The 20823-nt window shown below is 41.3% G+C and overlaps 3 protein-coding genes across 6 annotated transcripts; all 3 read right to left on the reverse strand.

The window, feature by feature from the left end:
- Positions 1-243: 243 nt before the first annotated feature.
- On the reverse strand, positions 244-1000 carry tcap (titin-cap (telethonin)). Its single transcript, XM_073493753.1, has 2 exons — positions 852-1000; positions 244-631 (listed from the first exon to the last, which is right to left on the reverse strand). Exons 1-2 carry the CDS (start codon positions 998-1000, stop codon positions 244-246), a joined length of 537 nt encoding a protein of 178 aa, XP_073349854.1.
- Positions 1001-6037: 5037 nt separating this feature from the next.
- mreg (melanoregulin) lies at positions 6038-9122 on the reverse strand. The gene is made up of 5 exons (XM_073495009.1): positions 9028-9122; positions 8676-8838; positions 8329-8419; positions 8079-8242; positions 6038-6253 (listed from the first exon to the last, which is right to left on the reverse strand). The coding sequence occupies exons 1-5, from the start codon at positions 9120-9122 to the stop codon at positions 6038-6040; spliced, it is 729 nt and encodes a 242-aa protein (XP_073351110.1).
- Positions 9123-10740: 1618 nt separating this feature from the next.
- stard3 (StAR related lipid transfer domain containing 3) lies at positions 10741-20823 on the reverse strand. 4 transcript variants are annotated; one of them, XM_073494479.1, is made up of 15 exons: positions 20736-20823; positions 18584-18822; positions 18398-18475; positions 17162-17239; positions 16988-17041; positions 16574-16691; positions 16386-16487; positions 16203-16258; positions 16014-16106; positions 15138-15200; positions 13971-14066; positions 13797-13876; positions 13552-13656; positions 13315-13408; positions 10741-12797 (listed from the first exon to the last, which is right to left on the reverse strand). In XM_073494479.1, the coding sequence occupies exons 2-15, from the start codon at positions 18794-18796 to the stop codon at positions 12675-12677; spliced, it is 1353 nt and encodes a 450-aa protein (XP_073350580.1). In that variant the 5' UTR covers positions 18797-18822; positions 20736-20823; the 3' UTR covers positions 10741-12674. The 4 variants fall into 4 exon arrangements, with proteins under 4 accessions (XP_073350580.1, XP_073350582.1, XP_073350583.1 ...); XM_073494481.1 differs by lacking the exon at positions 20736-20823 and adding an exon at positions 20572-20649; XM_073494482.1 differs by lacking the exon at positions 20736-20823 and adding an exon at positions 20219-20275.

The raw sequence follows: 20823 nt of genomic DNA on the forward strand, positions 1-20823 counted from the left end.
CACACACCCTGCCTCTCCATCACGATGCCTTCAGATAACCATTTCTATGCCACTCATCAACAACAATGACAAAGTGTGACATTTACCTGGTGCTGTGCTCACTAAGAAACACAGATAGTGCTAAAGATCTACAGAATTTATATGTTTTGATGAATGTCACTACAGATAAATCTATATACACCTTGTCATGCTCTTTTCCCGATACACTCTGCTCAGTCCTTTCACCCTCTTCGTTTTGTTTTTTCACCCTCTCTGGGCCTCCAGGGACATGGAGCGACCCAGGGCTTGGGGTTTGGCGAACTCCATGAGGGTTGGCTTGACCGGGGGGAGGTCTCTCGTGATCTCGTCCACCGTCTTCTTGTCGGGACAGGCTCCGTCTGGTTTGGGGAAGGGCCGCAGGTCCTCCTCGGTGTGTGGGGCTCCTCGTCCAAGCCTGACACCAAGTTCTGCAGGGACGAAGATGGGCAAGGGGAGGGTGAATCTCTTTGGCAGCAGCTGGTGCTCCCTCACCCCTCTTTCCACGGTGCCCACTCTGAAGACACCAGAGGGGCAGGTCTGTGTCGGTGAACGGGCCTGCCACTGCCGGGACAGAGTCTCCCTACGAGAGGTGTCATTCATGTTCATTGTCTGCCTGCGGGAATCGGAGAAAAGTTGAATTAAGAAACTATGGGAGCAGTCACTTTTGATTTACCTACTTAATTAGACTTTAAGTGCATTTTAATGTGAGAACAGCTCCATTAGGAGCTGCAGAGTAAATGAGCAAGTACATCTCAAATATAAGATTTTAAATCACAGACAGGATATTATAAGTAGACATAAAACTTTTCTCGTCTTGGTCTGTGAGCTCTTACCTGTCCTGAGGTTGAGTCTTGAGTTTGACACTATGCCAGTCAGCACTGTAGCTCTCCCTCTGAACCTTGTTCTCCTCCCGTACGGTGCAGGCCAGCTCGGCTCCAACCACCACACCGTTACGCTTCTCCATGACGGTACAGATTGGCATCATCTTGGCTTTCGGAAGATCTGTCTCAGATGTATCGCCTCCGATGGGTCTTGTTGATCAGTCTGTGTCTGTGATGAGGCTGTTTGTTCAGGAAACAGAGATGCTCCAGCTGGCTGTATCTCCTGGCTTCCAGTCTCCCTCTTTGTGCTGCTTATGTCTGGGCTTGGATCTGTCCACGACTTTTATAGGCGTTCTGTTGCTATTTCTGATCCATGTTGTCACTCTACAATCAGTGTGCTCTGACATCTGACACCAAGTGCGCTGTGTCTCATTCCCAGAATGCTGGAAGCCATTCAGAGGAGGGGTTAGGGGTAATTGGGAAGAAAATCCCCTGATTCTCAAATTGTATACCCGCTCACCTCTGTAATCACTCAGCCCAATACTTTCCACTTCAGCTGGGGTCTTAGAGGAGAGTGTACCATGGGGGACACTCTGTATCGAGATTATACAAACATGTAGACACACACAAACGGGTTTAGTCGCCAGAGAGGAATCTTAATAAGGTTTTGGTCTTGATGTACACGAAGCAGCAAGACACAGTGCTAATGTGGAAGGATAGCAAAGATGCAGGAGTTTTAAATATGTATGGATCATAAATAACACATCTGTCATTTGGAGATGAAAGGTGATAAGCTAGACAACTTCAGGGAGCATCCTGCTGAGTTTTAAATCAAAATACAGCTCAGAAGGAGCTGCGCTTTGTTATAGCATCAAACCCCCTCATTAAATGCCATTACAGTGTGCTGCCTCGCAGTAGCAGTTGAGCGCCATCCCCAGTGATTCATTAGCTCAGTGACAGAGCGACATGCAAGCCATAATCAACTCAGGTTACAGACCGTAAAACGCACTCACACGGCCGATCCCTGTCTCTGACTCATTCATCCACATCAGGTACTCATCATCAGATAACAGATATCAGATAACACACACACAGCAAACAGCTTCTGACAAGAAGCCTGATCAATCACACTATCTTTAAAGTTTCACGTGTAGTAATGAAGGTAGTGTGTAATCCGCTAAATCTGGACTAAATGATGACATTAAATCTATAGCAGTTTGAAATGACTGGCATTCCTTTCCACTGACGTCTCATGTCTTATTCTGTGCTAATACACTTCTGCCTATCAAGTACGGCCATATTTCAGTTTCCTCACTGTAACTTCTCAGCACGGCGGCATTACGTATGTAAATTATTGCTCAGGGTCACAGAGAGAAAGGAGAACAAGAACACTTTGGGCATCCCTGGGGTCATGCCTTCCTTTATGTTATGACACCATGGAAACCATGAAATGCCATTTCAGAAACCCAGTAAGTCCTTCAGTGTCAAGATCATATCTTTTTAGAATCAGCTTGAGCCTGAGCAAGTTAATTGTAGATAACTAAAGCTAAAATGAATGTAGTTCATGGAAATTAAAATAAAAACCACAGGCTTTAGAAAAAAATAACAACTAACTGAAACGATATTGTGTACTTATACAAAAGACTAAAATAAAATAAGAATATACAAGAAATGTCTTAGTCTGAATAAAGATTGTGAGTTAGTGGCCTCCACAAATGGTTGTTTGTATCGTACTACCTTTCCTGAACTTTTAAAGTCTTACATCCTGTCAAATAACCATGTATCATAATAATAATAATAATAATAATAATAATAATGATAAAAACTAAAACTAATGCTGAAATGAATATAAACTATAACTGAAACAAGCAAACCCACTCTGGAAACTAACTGAAACTAAACTGAATTGAAATTTTTGAAATAAAAATAAAAACTAACTCCTGACTGAGTAATCAAATTGTAAATTAGAGTAGATAGACAGATTGATGCTTTTAATTTTTAGTTTCTGCCCTAATTCAGAGTATTCACCTGCTAAACCTGCCAGAGAACAGCAGATGACTTTCACCTCTTCGCTGTTTTCCGGTGAGTCATACTATAATAATGAAGCCAGGGTTGTGTAGAGTCTGTAAAGGTGAACAGTGATGAGGTGAGCCCTGTCACAGTCCTCATCCCTCCACTGCACCAAGCCAGGCTCGGCCAGGAAGAACTTTGTGTTGCGTAACAACACTGCCACAGCTGCTGGGAAGTGACATTTAAATGAGCTGTCACCGGAAAAGAGACGGGGAGTGGGAGGGAGGGAGGGAGAGAGGGAGGACAAGGGCAATAGCAGGCCTGTCAAGAGGTGGTAAATAAGGCAAAATATTGTGAGAGTGCAAGTTTGAGTCAGTCAGATTTTTTTTTTGTGACAGAGGAATGAATTAAGGAGCGTCCTACACAGGCCACCCTGACATAGTGTCTTTTCTGAGCAGTTGGAAGAATATGAGTGACAGTTAACTTTCTATTGATTCTTGCATTCACAAAATTTCAACTTGACTCTAGTGGAATTCAAAACACCCCCGTTTTTACAACTTTGAACTCGCTCACTGAACATTTACTCAGCTCCAGAATTATTGACACCACGTCTAAGAACCAGAACAAATTGCTACATCGGCCCCTAGCTTCAGAGGAAAGAAGTGAGTGGATCAAATTTATTTTGTGGCCAGCATCTATTACTCCCTCAGGCTGCAGTGATGTTGGAGGTTGAAGGTTGGAAGTGTAATACTGAGTGACAGTCAGGAGAAACTTTGAACATTAAGTCTCATTTGAATCCAACTGAATAAAGAGTACTGTAGTAGGTAACTGTTTTTTCATGTTGCATTTTGTATAACTTTAGATCACTGGTGTGTGTGGGTTGTTGCTGTACGTACATGTAATAGACGTAATAGACATGCCCTGAAGGTAACATTATAGCTATGTGACAAAAAGAAATGACCAAAATGCAGGAATTCAATTGCTTGGCCACGTTGTGTCTTTGATTAGCAGCTATTTTGGCTACCAAGTAAGATGCACTCATCACACTGATGAAGGGAACAGGTTCATTTATTAGTCATCTTACAACACCAGGGTTGAAGAACCAAATTTGAGGTAAAGTCACTTCCTGCTGCATAAGAAAAAAATAAATTTTACAGTGTGGTGATTTAATTCATCCTCAGGTAAGTGCTGTAGGGGTCTAGTCTTGCTATATATAAGTTCTCGCTTCGTTTAAGGTGCAAAGTACACACTGAACGCTACATGGAAACTAGTTTAGTTTCATACTATCCCTTGACCAAGGTACTGGCTTAGATCTGGAGTTGGTCCCCTGGCGCTGTATGTTGGCTGCCCACTGCTCCCTTGGGATGGGTTAAATGCAGATCACCAGTTTCATCATGCTGCATATTATATGATATGTGATATAAATAAAGATTCTTCTTCTAAAAGTTGTGTCAATGTTTGGTTGCACCACAGAGACGGTTCATCTTAACTACTGTGGCATAAAGTCCAAATTAACCAAAATACTTTTGCAGAAAACGACATTTTTAACTTACCGTTGCCAATCAGAGAACAGCGCTATTGTTGATGCAGCTTTATTACTGTGTTGCTCTTGTGCCCAGTTGTCTTTAAACACTTAGCTACACAATAGCGAAGAGGCTGACGGCTAAAAATAGCTAACGTTACCAACAACAAGAGGTGCATAAACAGTTTCAACTTATGCCTCTGCAGGAACCATTTCAGGTGGTGCAACCCTTAAAATGTTAGTAAACTCTATTCTACGTTAGAAATTAGTCTCAACTTGGCTACGTTGACCCTTGTGCATAGCTGGTGCAACCGAGTGCTGAATTAAATTTTCCTATGCTGATTGGTTAAAGAGTAGGTAGAATTTCAGTCTATCAAGATTTTCTTTGGTTGACTGCAGGCCTGCAGACCAGCACCACAGAGTCAAATGTTACCAGCTATGCTATTTGCGTGTGTGCCAGTGTGCCAGCAGGCTGGTGCCGTGTTCGAACATGTGCCCTCAGCAGAGTGTTTCTCTTACATAACAATAACAACAACAAGAAGCAGCTGACCACCAAAACACCATCATCACCATCCATCTTGCAACCCGGCCTGGTCCCAGCGGGATGGTTAGACACCAGACAGGATTTGCAGTATGCCTGCAGATCGGATCGTAAGCCAGCCATGGGTACACAGCCGACGGGCCACGTGAGAGCATAGAAACAGACTGAAGAAGACACTTGTACTTCACTACAAAGGAATGTTGCTCTCGTGCCAGTTTCCGTAGAATCACTGCTCAAATCTCACTTGACTTCAATGCAGCAAATTCTATGTACGTTTCGGTTTGCAGATAGTCATGCAAATCCATCTTTTATTCTTTGTCTTTTGTGTAATGTTGAATAGCTGGAAACTTCTCTTGGGGCAGCTCCAGGGAAAGCTTCACACAAGCATGTGACACTGTACACATAACAGGCATCAGGCTGCAGCTTTATTTCATCATAAACTGGACACCAGAACACACACACATACAAATTGCCATTAGTTTAGAAAACTTTCACATTTTCAATAAAATCCTCACCTGAAAGACACCTCAGACACACACACACACACATACACCACCAATTTAGAAGTTCAAACATACCGTACCAACTGTATTGACTTTCCATCTGCTGTTTTCCAAACATTTTAAAGCCAAATGAAAAGTTTAATGAGTTAAAAGTATCAATTACACAAACACGCACTCGGCTATTTTTTTAGCGTTGATACGATCATGTGATTGAATAAAATGAGTGCTGATAATCATAGGACAAAATATAAAGAGGCTCTGCTCAAAGGAACATCACTACCCTCAAGGTTCACAACAGCTGAACAATGAACAGGGTAAGAACTTGATGAAATTCTATGGTAGACAGGGAAAAAATAGACCTAGACGTTTAAATGTCATTAGACGGTTAACACCTCTGTAACATTTACCTGGAAATCTTAGATTCCGACCACAGAAAACAGAGTAAGACTAAAGCAGAGAAAAGGGAAATCTTTCAGCTAAAAACTCCCAAGAAGCAACAGCAGCACTGTAAGAGACAACAGACACTTAAAGGTAAGAGCAATGCGACGCTGTCATCCAGGTCTCCAGGGTTGATGACTACTGCCCCCTGCCTTGTGTCTATTATTATTGCAGCTGGTAGATCTTAGGATCTGTCACTCAAGTTTCCATCATCTCTATCGCTCTCGTTCTCCTCCTCATCTTCATTGCCTTTTCCGTTCATGGCCTCTACCCTGGCCAGCAGCAGCGGCAGGTTTATGCCAAGGCCTGTGGGATCCTCATCAGAGTCATCCTTTGGAGGATAGAAGCGCTTTGCCTTTGCCACAAAATCATCAGCTATATCAAGGTACAGGAGACGATCCTATGAAGAGGTAGAGAAGGAGCAGAAGAAGTGGTTGAGGCTTGGAAACCAAATGTGATTATTGTCAGAAGGTGGGATTAGATATGTCCCCTATGTCCTGCTGGGGCTGTGATCTGAACCACTGGAAGAATGTTGATTCATTTTTCTCGCTCTGAGGGGCAGGTGAGGAATTTCGTTTTTCTGGTGAAAATTTTCATTTTCTAAGTCTGATTCAAATTTATCCATCTGTGAAAATCTCCTGAAAAAGTTTTTTCTTCACTCACTTTCACACATTTTTTTGTTCTCCTGAAAAATTCGCATATTCACCTAGTTTCACACATGATAAAAAAAATTCTCCTGAAAAAGTTTTACTCTCCTGAATTATTTTTGTTTGTTTGTTTTAAAAAAAGTGATTTTTTTCCCACTCGAGTTTGCACGTGAAAAAAGAAAGCTCTTGAAAAAGTTTTTTGTTTTTTCTTCTGAAAGTTTTTTGTTTTTTCTTCTGAAAGTTTTTTGTTTTTTCTTCTGAAAAAGTTTTTTGTTTTTTCTTCTGAAAAAGTTTTTTTCTCCTGAAAATTATTTTTGCATTGTTTCACACATAAAAATAAAAATTCTCCAGAAATTTTTTTTTTTTAGTTTTTTCTACTGAAAAGGAACTTTTTTTTTTTTTTTTTTCGGAAATTTTATTTTTGTTTTTTGTAAAAAAAAAAAAAAAAAAATTAATTGTTTACTTAATTTTGCACATGGAAAAGAGATTTCTCCTAAAAAAAAAAACATTTTTTCACTCAATTTTACACATGAAAATGGCTTTTGCTCCTGAAAAAAATCTTTTGTTTTTGTCTCATGAAAAAACTTTTTTTGTCCATCTGAATTTTTTTTTTTTTATTTCTCTCTCAAAATTTTTTTTGTGTTTTTGTAAAACCCAGAATTTTATTTCCACCCGGATGAAACAAAAATGTTTCCTGAAAATCTTTTGTTTTTTCTCCAGAACTTTCTTTTTTTGTTTTCACCTGAAGAAAGTGAATTTTCTTTTTCACTCAGTTTTTTCTCCTGAAATGTTCTCTGGAAAAAGCATTGATTTTTCTCATGAGATTTTTTTCTTTTTTAGTTTTTTTTGTAAAATGAGTCAAAAAAAAATTTTGACACATCGATATGGATTTACAGATGAAAGCATATGACAGATGGACCAACAACAAATAAAGTTGAAGTATAGATGTGTGCAAAAATGGCTTTTTAAAACAGTCCTCTTTTTGTCTTATAGCAGCAGAATAATCTGTCCATTATTCACGAGTCTTTAGACCGTGGTGGAAGCGCAGACAACAACATGCTGAATTAACCTTTCAGTTCGTTGAAAAGTTCCTGGGACTAAAAGTTCAGAAGACTTTTGGTGGAAACGTTGCTTTAGGCTACTGATATTTAGCCATGATCGGGGTCACAGATTCTAACTTGAACAAACCTCATTCAGATGAAGGACCACTGAGTCAGACAGACTTGACAAACATATTCAACTAAACAACCTCTCTGCCCCTGAACTCTCTCTGCTCATAGGGAGTGGAGAAGTAGTCTTATCAATACAAGTAAACAAGACAAGTACAAGACTGCCCCAAGGGATTGGGGAAGGTAGCCCTCGTTTTAGCCTGGAGCACTGGGATAGAGTAAGAACGCCCACATTTTGGATAAGGTTATGATATGGTATGACTGATGTGCTTCATAACACCCAAGAGGTGGGTTTTTAACCCTAATCTCCAGGTCACAGCAAGGACACTCACTAAGGGATTAGAGCATTAGTTCATTCAGCTAGAGTTCATTATAACATTGATTCCCTCTGACAAACCCCTGCTCTCACCAGGATGAATAGATATCTTGCCGGTGGTGGTTCTTTGGTGCAGAAGATGGAAGTCTCAGTGTGGAGCATATTAAGCATGGCACGTGCTGCTGGGGCGTTACGCATGCGGTCATGTGAGGCTCCTGCAGACACTGTCAGCAGCGACTCTGCCTCCGCCATAAAACCTAGGAAAGAAGGCAAACCATTTCCGGTTACTCTGTATGTATGCAGAAGAGACAATCTGTCCCACATCTCATCTGTCTGGTGTTACCTAAGTTCTCCAGGATTGTCTGCCATTTGTCTCTGACCTCTCGACGTGTGTCTCTCATGGCCTCAATGTCGACACTTAGACGGCGATAACCCTAAACAAGAGAAGGAAAAAGCTTTAAAGAACAATTGTCTTTCAGGCCATTGTAATTTCTTGTTAAGAGGCGAGGCTCTGCTGGCCCATTCTCTTGTCATTGGATGATTTTCATCATAGTCCTGCTGACTCACAGTTGGTTTGAATAGCTGATGGTAATAACTTTATTATTTTCCACTATTGGTTTCTTTTTTAAACTTTAGGTACATGACCTGAATGAAGATTGTTCTGTATCTAGAAAATCCTCCCTCACATACCGTGGATCCCATGCGGGTCTTGTTCCTGGCCTGCAGCAGGCCGTAAAGGACTCGGTCGTCCTCTCTCTCCGAGTGGCTCGGGTCTCCTGGCGTACTCCACAGGTTGGTCTCCTCATCGCGACGCTTCTGGACTTCACGGTTAAAGTACTCCAACGGATCCTGACTGTGTGGTAGGCCCAGAAGCACAGTTATTACACTTTAATACAGTGATCATATATGCTACAGTTATGAAAGTCCCTTTCTGACACTATAAAAAACATTTTCTGAGGATTATATTCTTCTCTTGGTGATAAGTGTAACTGATATGTGGATGATAGCAATACTCATGTATTAAGGGGAAGAGTCTTCTTACGGTACTAAAGGCTGCTTCTCATCTTCATCGTCTTCGTCACCAGCACAGCAGCAGCAGCAGCAGAACTGCATGAACCTCTTAAAGGCTGAACCCATCTGTTACGAACAGAGTCAATGGGTAATAGGTGTTCACGATGGCAGATAGTCCGGACAGAAGCTGTGTCTCAGTGCTTCGAATGGAGGGAACAACTTCCTTGGTTCTTCAAGCAATAATGAAGTAGAGTCAAGTCGTCGGTCTTGTCTGAAAAGTATGAACACAGCTGGTTTTCTTTAACTCCAATGCTCCACAATGCTGCTGTCCCTGTCGATGCTCAGAGGAGATTCCTTAGAAAGAGGACCTTATTCACAGCCTATATTTCAGAAAAGATGTAAGAAAAGGCAGCTGTCACAACAATCGAGGTCGACTAGAATGACTCTTATTAATCTGCCGTCACTCTCGGAGGAATAGCATCCGATAAAACTGATCACAGAGAACAACAGGTCAAAAAAATTACAAAACACTGATCCCCAAACTCTACCTAATTTTCAGCTTCCTATTTTTCAGGATGGTGCTCCACATCCAATACGTTTGTCCTCCTGATCAGTGGCCTGAGCCTGTCAGGGTAGAGAAACTCAGCCCAAGAACTGGTCCTTCGGCTCAACCCTACATGAAGGACAATGAGAACAGTGAGACGCCTGCTCTCTCATCAGTTTAAAAAGAAAACACACATATTCACACGCCCATAGCCTCAGAAGACAGTCACAGCACAATCATGTGAGCTGCTGCATCTCTTGGCCTTAGCATTGTGTTTTGCCCTGAGGACAACACATCCCCTCCTCTGATTACACACTCTGTATCCAATCTACCATGGCTGTATTGATTCAAGGATTATTTAATTTCACCGTATGTGGTTACTGAGATTTCTTAAGCATGAATCTGCGAGAATGTGTTGAAATGAGAATCTTTGAACGGATTGATTTGAATTTCTGAAGAACTCAGATGACTTCACATCCAAAAAGTTTCAAAAAGGAACTTTGGTAAAGTTATAACGCTATAATACAATATGATCATGATGAGGAGGATGACACCCAAAAGCCAGCCTTATTTCAGATAAGATTTATTTTATTTTAGAGGTCAGGCCCCTTATCATTTTTTTTTTTTTTTACAACAGTAAGGCTGTCACACGTGACATAGGCTCAAGTCACAGGATATCATTGTTCATGACATAACACCCCCAGGATACAATGGTGGAAAATATGCGGGTAGAATCTACCGTGATAAATCTTAAGAGTAAGTCAGCATCACCTGCTCTAGTGCAGTCACAGTGGCGGAAAAACTAAATCATCTGTATGATCGCATAGATTACGTTTATCTCTACCCGACTGGCATCAGGATATACAGCACATACAAAGAGGATATAAAGGAGATCAAATGTTTTGTGGAAACTTCACCTGACTTTCCATCAGAATGGCGGTGAGTTGACCATGGATACGTTTGAATTTTTTGGTGAACTCATCCTTTAAAGATTATTGTTAAATTGTAAAATATCCGGCCTCCATTACGTATCATTGTCACAAACGTTTCATGATCACATTTGAGTGATTAAAAAATGTGTGTATAATTTAATGTAATGGAAGAATTGTTTTATTCCCTAATATCTGTCTGGCTTTATAAAATATTAACAGCTGGTTTCGTCCGTAAGTTAAATGAGGTTTTGAAGCTGGAACACTGTCATGAATTCATATATTTTATTAGACATGAGACACTGGTTAAGACTCAAAAACTGTTGGTCAGTATTCCTGTGACGGCTTTAAATTAACATGTTTGATGAATGATCCATAGACACGTACATTCAAAAACTATTATTAAAGAAAAACAAAGTTCTCAGGCAGGCAGCGTTTGTGTACAGTGTACCTTTGCTGAAGGTATTAAGCATCAAGTTAACAGTATAAAATAAATGCAAAGCAAAGCAAAAGAAAAGAAAAGGCTGATATTTAATGTTACTGTGATAAAGGCACACAATTGTTGATATCATAAATTACCTTCATTTGACATTCCCTCTGTATAGTACGCAGAATCTAAAATCAATGTTAAGCAATGATACAGTTAAATGTCAATAACCGCTTGTAAGAAGGAATAACTCCAGACTATGACCGCGGCATTCACACATATCTGAGCTTACAAAGTAAAATGCCTCAGGGCCATGTGGCCATGTTGTGAGTGTAACGTGGTAAATGATCACATTATAGTCGACACATCAGTCACACCCATAAATGCTCCTTCAAACTGTGAGGAATTAGCCAAAGTTGTTTCATGCCTTATTTCTCATGAGTAAAAAGCACAACGAAGAACTTCCTTTGGTTCAACTCCACAGTGAATTGAACCAATAGCCAGACTTCAGCCTTTTGACAGCTTTCAGTACATATGCAATAACAAATCATGATATTCTGAGGTGCAGTCTTTGAAAACACAACTAAAACTTAAACTTGAAACATTTCCAAATAATTAAAAACCACATAATGCTCCATGATGCGAGAAATTTGATAGAAAAACCTCATGATGGAGCCTGAGGAGAGACCAGCACTTATCAATGGAAATCATATGTGTACAGTAATATCTTGGTGACAAGTAATGAGTTCAGCTATTTCACCACAAGGCTACTTGAGGTGATTGGCACAAAAGATAGCTTTAGGAGGTATACAGCATCCTACTTAATGAACATCATCAGAGTTTGAGCCAAGCTTGATAATGCATTTGCAACACAGACTAACATCCTCCTGATCTGACTCCTGGTTTGACCTCCTTGCTGATCCCAAAGTGCAAAGCAAAATGAAAAAGAGGTGATTAAATGTCAGCTGATAAGATATTTGCACCCTGGGATAGGGAATGATGTAAAACCAAGAGGCTTTCACTCTGTGGTTCAGTGGTGTCTCCCTCTAGTGGTGGTTAGACAGCGAGTGACTTTTCTCATCATCCATCACAGTGTAGTTCAGGAGAATAAACTGTGTAGAAATAGCTTTTTACTCATTCAAATTAAACGCTAAATATGGCTGTGAAGGGATGATTTGTTTTGGGGGCAGGTGCACCAGAAGTCAAAATACAGACACACAAAAGTATTTTTTAAAAAAACAACGTAAAGCAGCAACTCAAAGGCTAACAATGTGTGTAGTTAGATAAGGCTCAGAGAGACAGCTGCTTCATGCCATTGTATTAGTTCATTTGTAACAAGAGAGGCAGATGCCCACACAGTGAGAATCACTAATGTCTTCATCCAGGTTTGCTTGTTTCAGTAATGTCCACCCTGCCACAAGATGACTTGGCAGGCTCAGGAAAAACAGTTCTCATTGCACAGTGAAGGACACAGCAAAACAATTACAGGTCCGCATAAAATTATGTGTGTGACCACGCTTCAAAAATAACATTGAAGTTTGAGAATGAGGAGGAACATTGTCTTTGATAACCGAATTACTCCTCCTCTCCTGTTGCTGAAATGTGGCGAATATGTGGTCACGGTCAGTCTCACATCTCCGCAGTCTTCTCAGTTAGAGTAGCACATCCCTTCAGCTTAGATGCATCACAAGGGTACTGCCACGCCCGTTGGTCCACTCGAAGAAAACAGTAGCGACACCTCTCGACCACCTGTGGCACAGTTAGACGTCTCTCCTGCTTTAAATGTGGTGGTGGGAGCGATGAGAAGGCCGCAGATCGGTGATCCGTTGGCGTAAATGGGACATGAATTCAAACATGGTGGCGGCCAGACTCTGGTGGATGAGGTAGCGGGGCAGCCGGCCCTGATGACACACAAAAAGTGAGTGTTAATTGTGTATTTCTTTTCATGTTTACAGTTTTTCCCTCATCTGTAATAGGTCTTATATTTACGTTAAAGGGGCTCTGTGGAACTTTGTTGTGCTAGAAGCCGGTCGTTAGTTTATGTTATCAGACTCAATTTCTAAACTAACGTTCACTACTGTTGCTCTCTGTTAGCGGAGCGGAGAGAGGAACTGAGAGGAGGCACTCAAGAGTCCTTCGCAAAGAAATGCACATTCCAGCAGCATTATTCCTCAGTGTAGCTAGCTGGCTAATTTTGTTTTTAAGCTTCAGAGGTTGAGAGTTGATCTGCTGCAGAGTTGTCTCAACTAGGTGAGAAAGTTGGAGGTTGCCGTCAGCAACAGTGGAAAGCAGCGGTGACATACAACGATTGTCTTAATACAGACAATTCAGGTTTTTCTGCCCTTCAAGGTTAAGACCATCCCATATTGCCTTAAGCAACTGCAATAACTGGAATAACTGCAGTGGGTTTCTTCTTACCTTCAGGTCTGTGTTGAGGACCCAGATGAAGGTGCAGACGGACGGATTACTGCTGGATTTGAGGACCACAAATCCTCCTGGACCGTTCTCCCCCCTGAGGCCGGCAATAAAGATAAAAGAGAAGCGACAGAGGAGTTAAAAGAAATGAAACTAACAGAACTGCACTTTTATCAAATCGATATGATGTTTTAATTTACTGGATCAGTGAAAGGAGCCCGGCTAGAGGCATGGTCTGACCTGACGTAGCGACCGCATGGAGGTTTGGCTTCATGGTCTGTTGCCATGCCAGCAGACAGATAGCAGTCTCGCTTGCGTTCCACCCGTCGGACATTAACAAAGTCCCTAAAGGAAGACAAATCAATCAGTCAATCAATTTACTTTATTTAGGACCTGCAGTCCAAAATAATTATAAGATAAAAGGGGAAGAAAAGCTGAAAGATAAGAAAAAGAAGAGAAGCCGGCTGTATGCTGTGCTGATGTACCTCGCAGACACAACTCCCCCTGCTGCTCCAGAGGAGACATCATATGATATCATAGTGTTGTCGTCAACCCTCTGAAGGATCTGAGGAGACGGCAGAAAGCGCTGTTAGACTTAAACACAAAACAGCTAAACAAAGGGACAGAAAAGAGAGTAAAAGATATGGGAAATGTGTCACCTGGCAGGCGGAAACAGTTTTGTTCCACTGGACCATCTTCTCTGGTTGCAGAATAACCTCCTGATACACAAGCTCAGCTGGACACTGCATGAAGGCCTGAACAAAAAATAAAGTTACACATCAGAAATATGTCGACTGCTGTGAGTCGACTCTACAAGAAATATGACATTTTTCAGAATAAATCCTGTACAGCATTAATGAGAAAGAAAATAGCTTCGAAAAGGTTGGGCAGGATAAATGTATGTATATATACATATTTCATCCGTCTCCAGACGATTTTCTCCCTTTCTGGCAAAACTGAAATGACACAATCTCGTATTTTTTGTGTTGTTCACATGATCAGAGGTGCAGGTCGGCACTATGGTACTCAAAAATCCTGATGTTAGCTGGTGAGGGTGATTTCAAAACCAGCACTTGTGTGTTTACAGTCATTCTCCTGTTGGAAAAACCCATTGTGTTGTGTTTTCCACCGCATCTTAACAAGACACGCTATGGCTGCAAAATTGTTTGGAGAGATGATCTCAAGCAGTAGTCAAACAAATTCACCAATAACAAGCGTTAAAGATGATGTCAAAAACAAGACTCAAATCATTTCTACAATCACCGAAATAAGCCTGTAGGTCAAGCTTATCATTAACTCATCGACACATTTAAACACAGCAGACGTCTGAAAGTAAAATAAACCTGACACTGTGTAAATAACAGACTTCCTCTCCGGGAAACTACACACACAGATGCAGGAACTGCATCGTGACTCCAATTTCTCTGAAGCCTGTAAAACAGCACCAGGAAGTCTATTTCATATCTGATTAAATTTAACACCCCATTAGTCCCCATTACTTCATCACTACGCCCTTCAGAGGTTGTTTAAATATATACACGCTGCAAAGTGTATTTAATTCAGTTTTGGCGAGGTGACTTAAATGATTGTGAAAGGTGCACTGATATACAGCCTGCTCTACTCTTTACAGCTACAATACTGTAGCACAAAATCAGCCCTGAACATCAAAAAACAACAAGCCTGATTATCAGACAGCTTGAAAAAACACGTCAGGATTAATGTGACAGACTACAGACATCTAAACATGATAAATAAGCACAGTAATGTGGTTCGTCTGGATCCGTGCTGCAGCAGTTTCACTATGAATACACAAAGAGCAGCGGTACCTTGAGAATGAAAGTCTTTCCGTGGTAGGGAATCTCCAGAGTGTGGACAGAGTCGCCCATGTCCTGCCCAGAGACAAAATGTGCTTTCAATTTTATTTCAGTGTGTCGGAGGAAAAGGTTGTGACCATTCTCTCAAGCAGAATACTGTATTACTATTACTTGTAAAATGCACATCAGCTTTTTTTTTTTAAATGAAAAAGATTTGACGCTCAAATAAAGTGAAACCGTCCCTGCAGTGAAAAATGTGGTGTGGCAGGAGTTTTTCACTGGAACTGGTTCCAGGTGGTGAAAATATGTGGATTCACTTTGAAGTTCACGTCTAAAGTACCGAATCTTCTCTCTGCTTTTCCTTTTAGCAAAGAACTGCGTACACAACATCTGATTAACAACACGGCAAACACTGTATGCGATATATCTGGCACTAAGTTACAGTTTTAATAATCTGAATGTTTGTTTTTTAAACTTTAATTTCTTCTCCCACAACAAACTGAGGGGGTTTGAGCAGATTTGGTAACACTTTATAATAATCATGATTAATAAATATCACATTTAGAGTTAATTAAACTTTAGTTAATAATCACATAAAGTACTACTGAAACAAAGGCCACTCAGTCTGACTGTCACTGCAGACAGCTGTATCGTTTAAAGAGGTCATATTATGCTTTTTGGGTTTTTGCCTTTTCTTTATTGTGTTATGTAGCATTTCTGTGCATGTAAAAAGCCTTCAAAGTGAAAAAGCCCAAAGGGAGTTACTCTCTCCCACAGAAAACTCTGCTCCTGCACTGTCTGACACGCTTGGTTTGCAGTCAAGCCTTTAACCCATGCATCACAACTAAAGGAGAGGATGAGACACTTCAAGCTAAATCACAGACTCACGTTGTTTTTCTCAAACTTCCAGTTGTCCTCCTGGGCTAGGATCTGTTCCACCACAGACATGGCCTCACGACCCTGTCTGACATACTCCTTCTCCTGGAATAAGAGGGGGAGGAGGAGCAGAAAATCATCAGTCACAATCAGGTGAGGAGCAGGGCAGGGTAAACAGATTCCTCAGACTGATGCAGCTACCTGTGCAGTGACAGCTCTGCGTCCAAGACCCTCCTCATCCAGATCCTCCTCCGAGCCTGCAGACACAAGTTTAGAGACAAAACTCAATGTGTGGCTCAAATAGTAAATGTAGAAAGACACACACACAGACAGTACTAGAGGCCGATGAACAAGAACACATCCATGGAGACAAGCAGACATCACCTGCGACGGATTCAGGCGGAGAGTAGAACTGTCCGTCTGAAACAGCACGGGGGTAGATCATGGGGGCTCGTTCGCAGGCTGCGTTCACCGCCGCTAGGTAGGCTGAGGTCAAAATGAGAGAAACAGTTCTGAAGAAAAAGTAGATTTTATTCAAGTCGTGCTCAAACTCGTCAGGAACGCTTTCCTACCTCTTTCATCATCGGCCTCCTGAGTGAGCACCTTGAAGTCGAGGAACCAGGTCTCCAACCAGGCCACCACAAAGGAAGTGATGGGCAGCACGTAGCCAAAGGCATTCTGGGTAAGGAGCTGTGAAGGGCCAGAAACTACGTCATCCTGAAGCTAAACTTAGAGGGTGACTGATACTTGAGTTTTAGGGCCACTGTGATACTGATTTTAAACGCAGACAGAGCGTCTTTGATCCTCTCTGCATCATAAAACGATAACATCATAAAACTCAGAACAGCTCGCTGTCTGGTCAGACACACATGAATGCAGAAGTCAAAAAGCTTTCTGTGGTTTTGACTGATATGCTCACACCACCCACACATCAACAACTATGACAGTACATAGGCGATGGTGGTGGGGGGGGGAGGGGGACTCACATTAGATACGATGACCTTAACGACGAGGAAGACGCTGGTCACTAGAGTGGTGACCTGTGGAGGAAGACAGGAGAGTTTAGATTTGTGTTATGATTCATGTCCAGATGTGTTAATAAAGAGATGTTTCATTACTTCATCTGTGTGTGTTTGACTGACTTGAGTTCACACACTCACCGCAATAACCCACCAATGCTTCAAACGGAAGGCAGCGTAACCCACTTGTAGACACAGGAAACGAAACACGGCAAGGAGCTGAGGCGAGGAGGAAGAAGAGAAAAGGAAAATGACCCGTCATGCGTTGCAGAAATGTTGACTCAGGCTTTTCTATTCTTGTGTCAACACAATTTCCTTTCTTGTGCCAATTAAGTCTCTCTTTTTGTGTCAATAAAGTTTCTCTTTTTGTGTCAATAAAGTTTCTCTTCTTGTGTCAATAAACGCAGACATGTGACCTACTACGACGGCTCATTCAGAGACTATAAATCAAGCTATAAAGCAAATATCTGCCTGTGGCGTCACTGAAGAAAGTTTCCTGAATGCTTGACCTATCTCAAGTTTCAACAACAGGGAATGTCCTACACTCTTATTACAGAAGCATTTCCTAAACTCATGGCTGTGTCCCATCTCCGACCTCATATCTTAACTTAAAAAATCCTAACTAGAACCGTGAACTCGATTCTTCAATCGATGTCTATAAAATGTAGATGAGACAGACTGAATGCTTGAAAACGGCTGTCTTACAAGAAAAGAAGCTACTCGATCTGTGTAGCACATGCACAAGCACATCCACCGTCATGGACGGTTAGTTACAGCACACAGTACTGCAGCAACACACTTCATTTGTTCAGTTATTTATGATTACATACATCTCCCAATGAGTTTTTGGGACGGAGGTGCATGGTTGCCTGTCGTGGCATAGCTTTTTTTTTTTTAATTCAAAGGAGTTTTATTGACATGGAAATAACAAGAACAATATTGCAAAAGGAAAAGTGGACATTTTGTCCAAATTTTTGGACAGTACACAGTAAATGTTGTAATCATAAATGAGCTGATTCCTGGTTTCACTGCAGTTCTGCATGGGGTTTTTGCCAGCGATGTTGCAACGTGGGTCGGTGTCATCCCAACTTAGGAAATTCTTCAGTTACGCACGTCTGTAATAGCTAAACTCTTATCCTAAGATAGAATTTTTTCATAACTTCAGTTAGAAAACATCTTTCTGTGATACCAAAAATCCTGACTGTGATCCAAAACTGATAGGATTTCGGACAAGTTTGTGTAGAGCAGGTTTAACATGAGTATCTGCTCATTAATGAGCGGTCATACAGAGGCTTTGATCAGGATCACGCGCTGCAATGCCATTATTCTACTGTGAAATCAAATGAAATGTAAATAGACTGAGATTGAGCCACTTACAAAGATGTCAAAGAAGGAAGATGTGTAGTCATAGTGGATGACCTCTTTTTTTAAGCTGTCCTTGATTGAGCTGGAGATCTGCAGGAGAACATCGCAGTCAGACAGAGTCTCACTGCTGCGTTAAAAGACAGCGAACAGATCAATAAATCACGCCACTGAAACTTAAACTGTCTGTTTAATGCTCACGTTCAGCTCAATGATCCACAGAAGGGAGATGAAGAGCAGGTCGAACGTCACGAAGAGACAGAAGGTGCGTCGGACGTCAGAGATGGCCTTGCGCTCTGCGGGCGGTACAAACAGGTACGGAGAAGGGATGGACAGGGTCGTAGAGTACGAAGCGTTCAAGGAAGCGATGGCAGGGAGGCTGCCATCGAGCTCCCCGTACTCTCCACCCGGCATTCCTGCAGTGAGACAGGAAACTCCCCCTGCAACAAAGTGAATAAGTTGTTGGACTGTTATATTTAGTGCCACTGTCCTTCTGGGGATAATATGCACAGACAGGGCGTGTAACATTCACTAAATATGGATGTAAAAACCCTCAAGTATTAAAGCGGTTTTCACTCAAGCCACTGATTTCCATTGTGGTTTGCTACAGTAGAGACAGACTGACAGAGGAAACAGAAAACAGGCAGCTGGAGCTAACTGGAAATATTCTGTATCTATTAAGATATTAGACCCATGATATCATTTAGTTAAACAATCAGATGGATATTATTACAACATGTCACTCAGCTCTTCTCCAGCTCTTCTCTCTTGCCCTCATAATGTTCAAAATATTATAATAAATGCTCATCATCATCAATTTCCTAGAACATCGTACAAAAGCTTCTTTTATCCAACAGACTCATACAAAGCCAATAACTGCTAATTTACAAAATATCCTCACTTTAAACGAAGCTGGAGCCAGAAAATATTTGACATTATTGCTTGAAAAATTACTTAGTTCTGATTTCGTCGACCCTCCATCTTCTCCTACGTACCTGTCGGTCCACAGGTGTGCGTAATGTTTGCTCTGAGGCGCTTGAAAAATGACGGTAACGATAAAAAAATCATCTAAATATTTGGCAATTAGTTTTCTTCCGACTGACAAATGGATAAATCAACCTAATGAAGGCAAGCTAGCCAAAAAATGTCAGTGACGTTGTACTAAAGAGGAATAACAAAACACTCCTGTGCAGCTTACAGTGTGTGTGTGTGTGTGTGTGTCTGCAAAACCAGATAATAATACAGTTGAACAGCAGAGCATACATATCTTTCACTTCTCCTGCTGATTTGCATGTCGTCTCATGACTTTCCTCACCTCACCACAGGCCTTTTCATCAGGTTCAAGAGCCAAAAATAGATCCATTTATTATACTGATGATATTTTATTGTCAAATTTGTTTCCTATGTTTGTTGCTACGTCATTTATAGACGCAGTTAAGATTAACAGTTTATGACTAAGTATTTAAAAGGTATCATTATCTTATTGCCTCTCTACATGAAGTTCAACGTTACATCCAAGCTGATGTTTCTCCATTGGACATGTTGACATTACACATCCAGCTGTGACCATGATGTACGCTGCAGGCACGTGACTCACTGAGGCAATGAAAGCGTATTTTAGTAGCAGAGCATTTATTGAAGGTTGCTTCACGTTGACATCAGATTTCTGGCAGAATATTGTTTCTAACAGGAAGAGTCTGTTGTTCACCAACAGGTTTGAACCATCGGACCATTGTTTCACCCAGTGACTCACTGAATGAGTTTCACTTGAGTCTTGAACTATTTTTCGTAAACAATGAACTTAAAGTAAACAAGCAGCATGAGTCATGGACTTACCTAGAAAACTGCATTCATCCGTGGCTTTATACGATGCCTTTAAATATCTTTAATTCTGATTAAATGTAGTTTCACTGACTTCAGACCTCATGACTCCTCCGCCCCTCACTTCTGCTCAAACACAAACAACTGTCTGACGGCACTTGAGTATCTGTGAGGGAAGCTAGCAAGCTAACAACCCGCTGTCAACCCAACCAGTGTTACAAAACGAGCCAGGCGGAAAACAATCGCATGGATCGGTGGTACTGACTTGTCGTCAACTCTTGTTAACGAGCAGTGCTCACACGAACATCGGCTAACTTACTAAACACTGATGTTTAGCTACTCCGGTTAGCATACACAGGCTAACTTACCTCAAGCAAGTTATTCTCATTTGCTAACTGTTACACCATGAGGAAAAATGGCACACACACACCATGCCTCAAGAAAACAGCTACAGGAAGTGACAACAGAGTATAGATACGTCAGCCTCGCATTTAATTTTAATAGAAATACACATTTAAAGCATTAAACTCACTTGATTTACCGCTTCATCATCGCCTACCAAATCTTCCGGGATGACCTTTCAAAGAGTAAATATCGCCGCAAGATGTGTCGCTCAGTCT

Source organism: Pagrus major, chromosome 23 (genome assembly GCF_040436345.1).
Source record: "Pagrus major chromosome 23, Pma_NU_1.0".
Taxonomy (NCBI): Eukaryota; Metazoa; Chordata; class Actinopteri; order Spariformes; family Sparidae; genus Pagrus; species Pagrus major.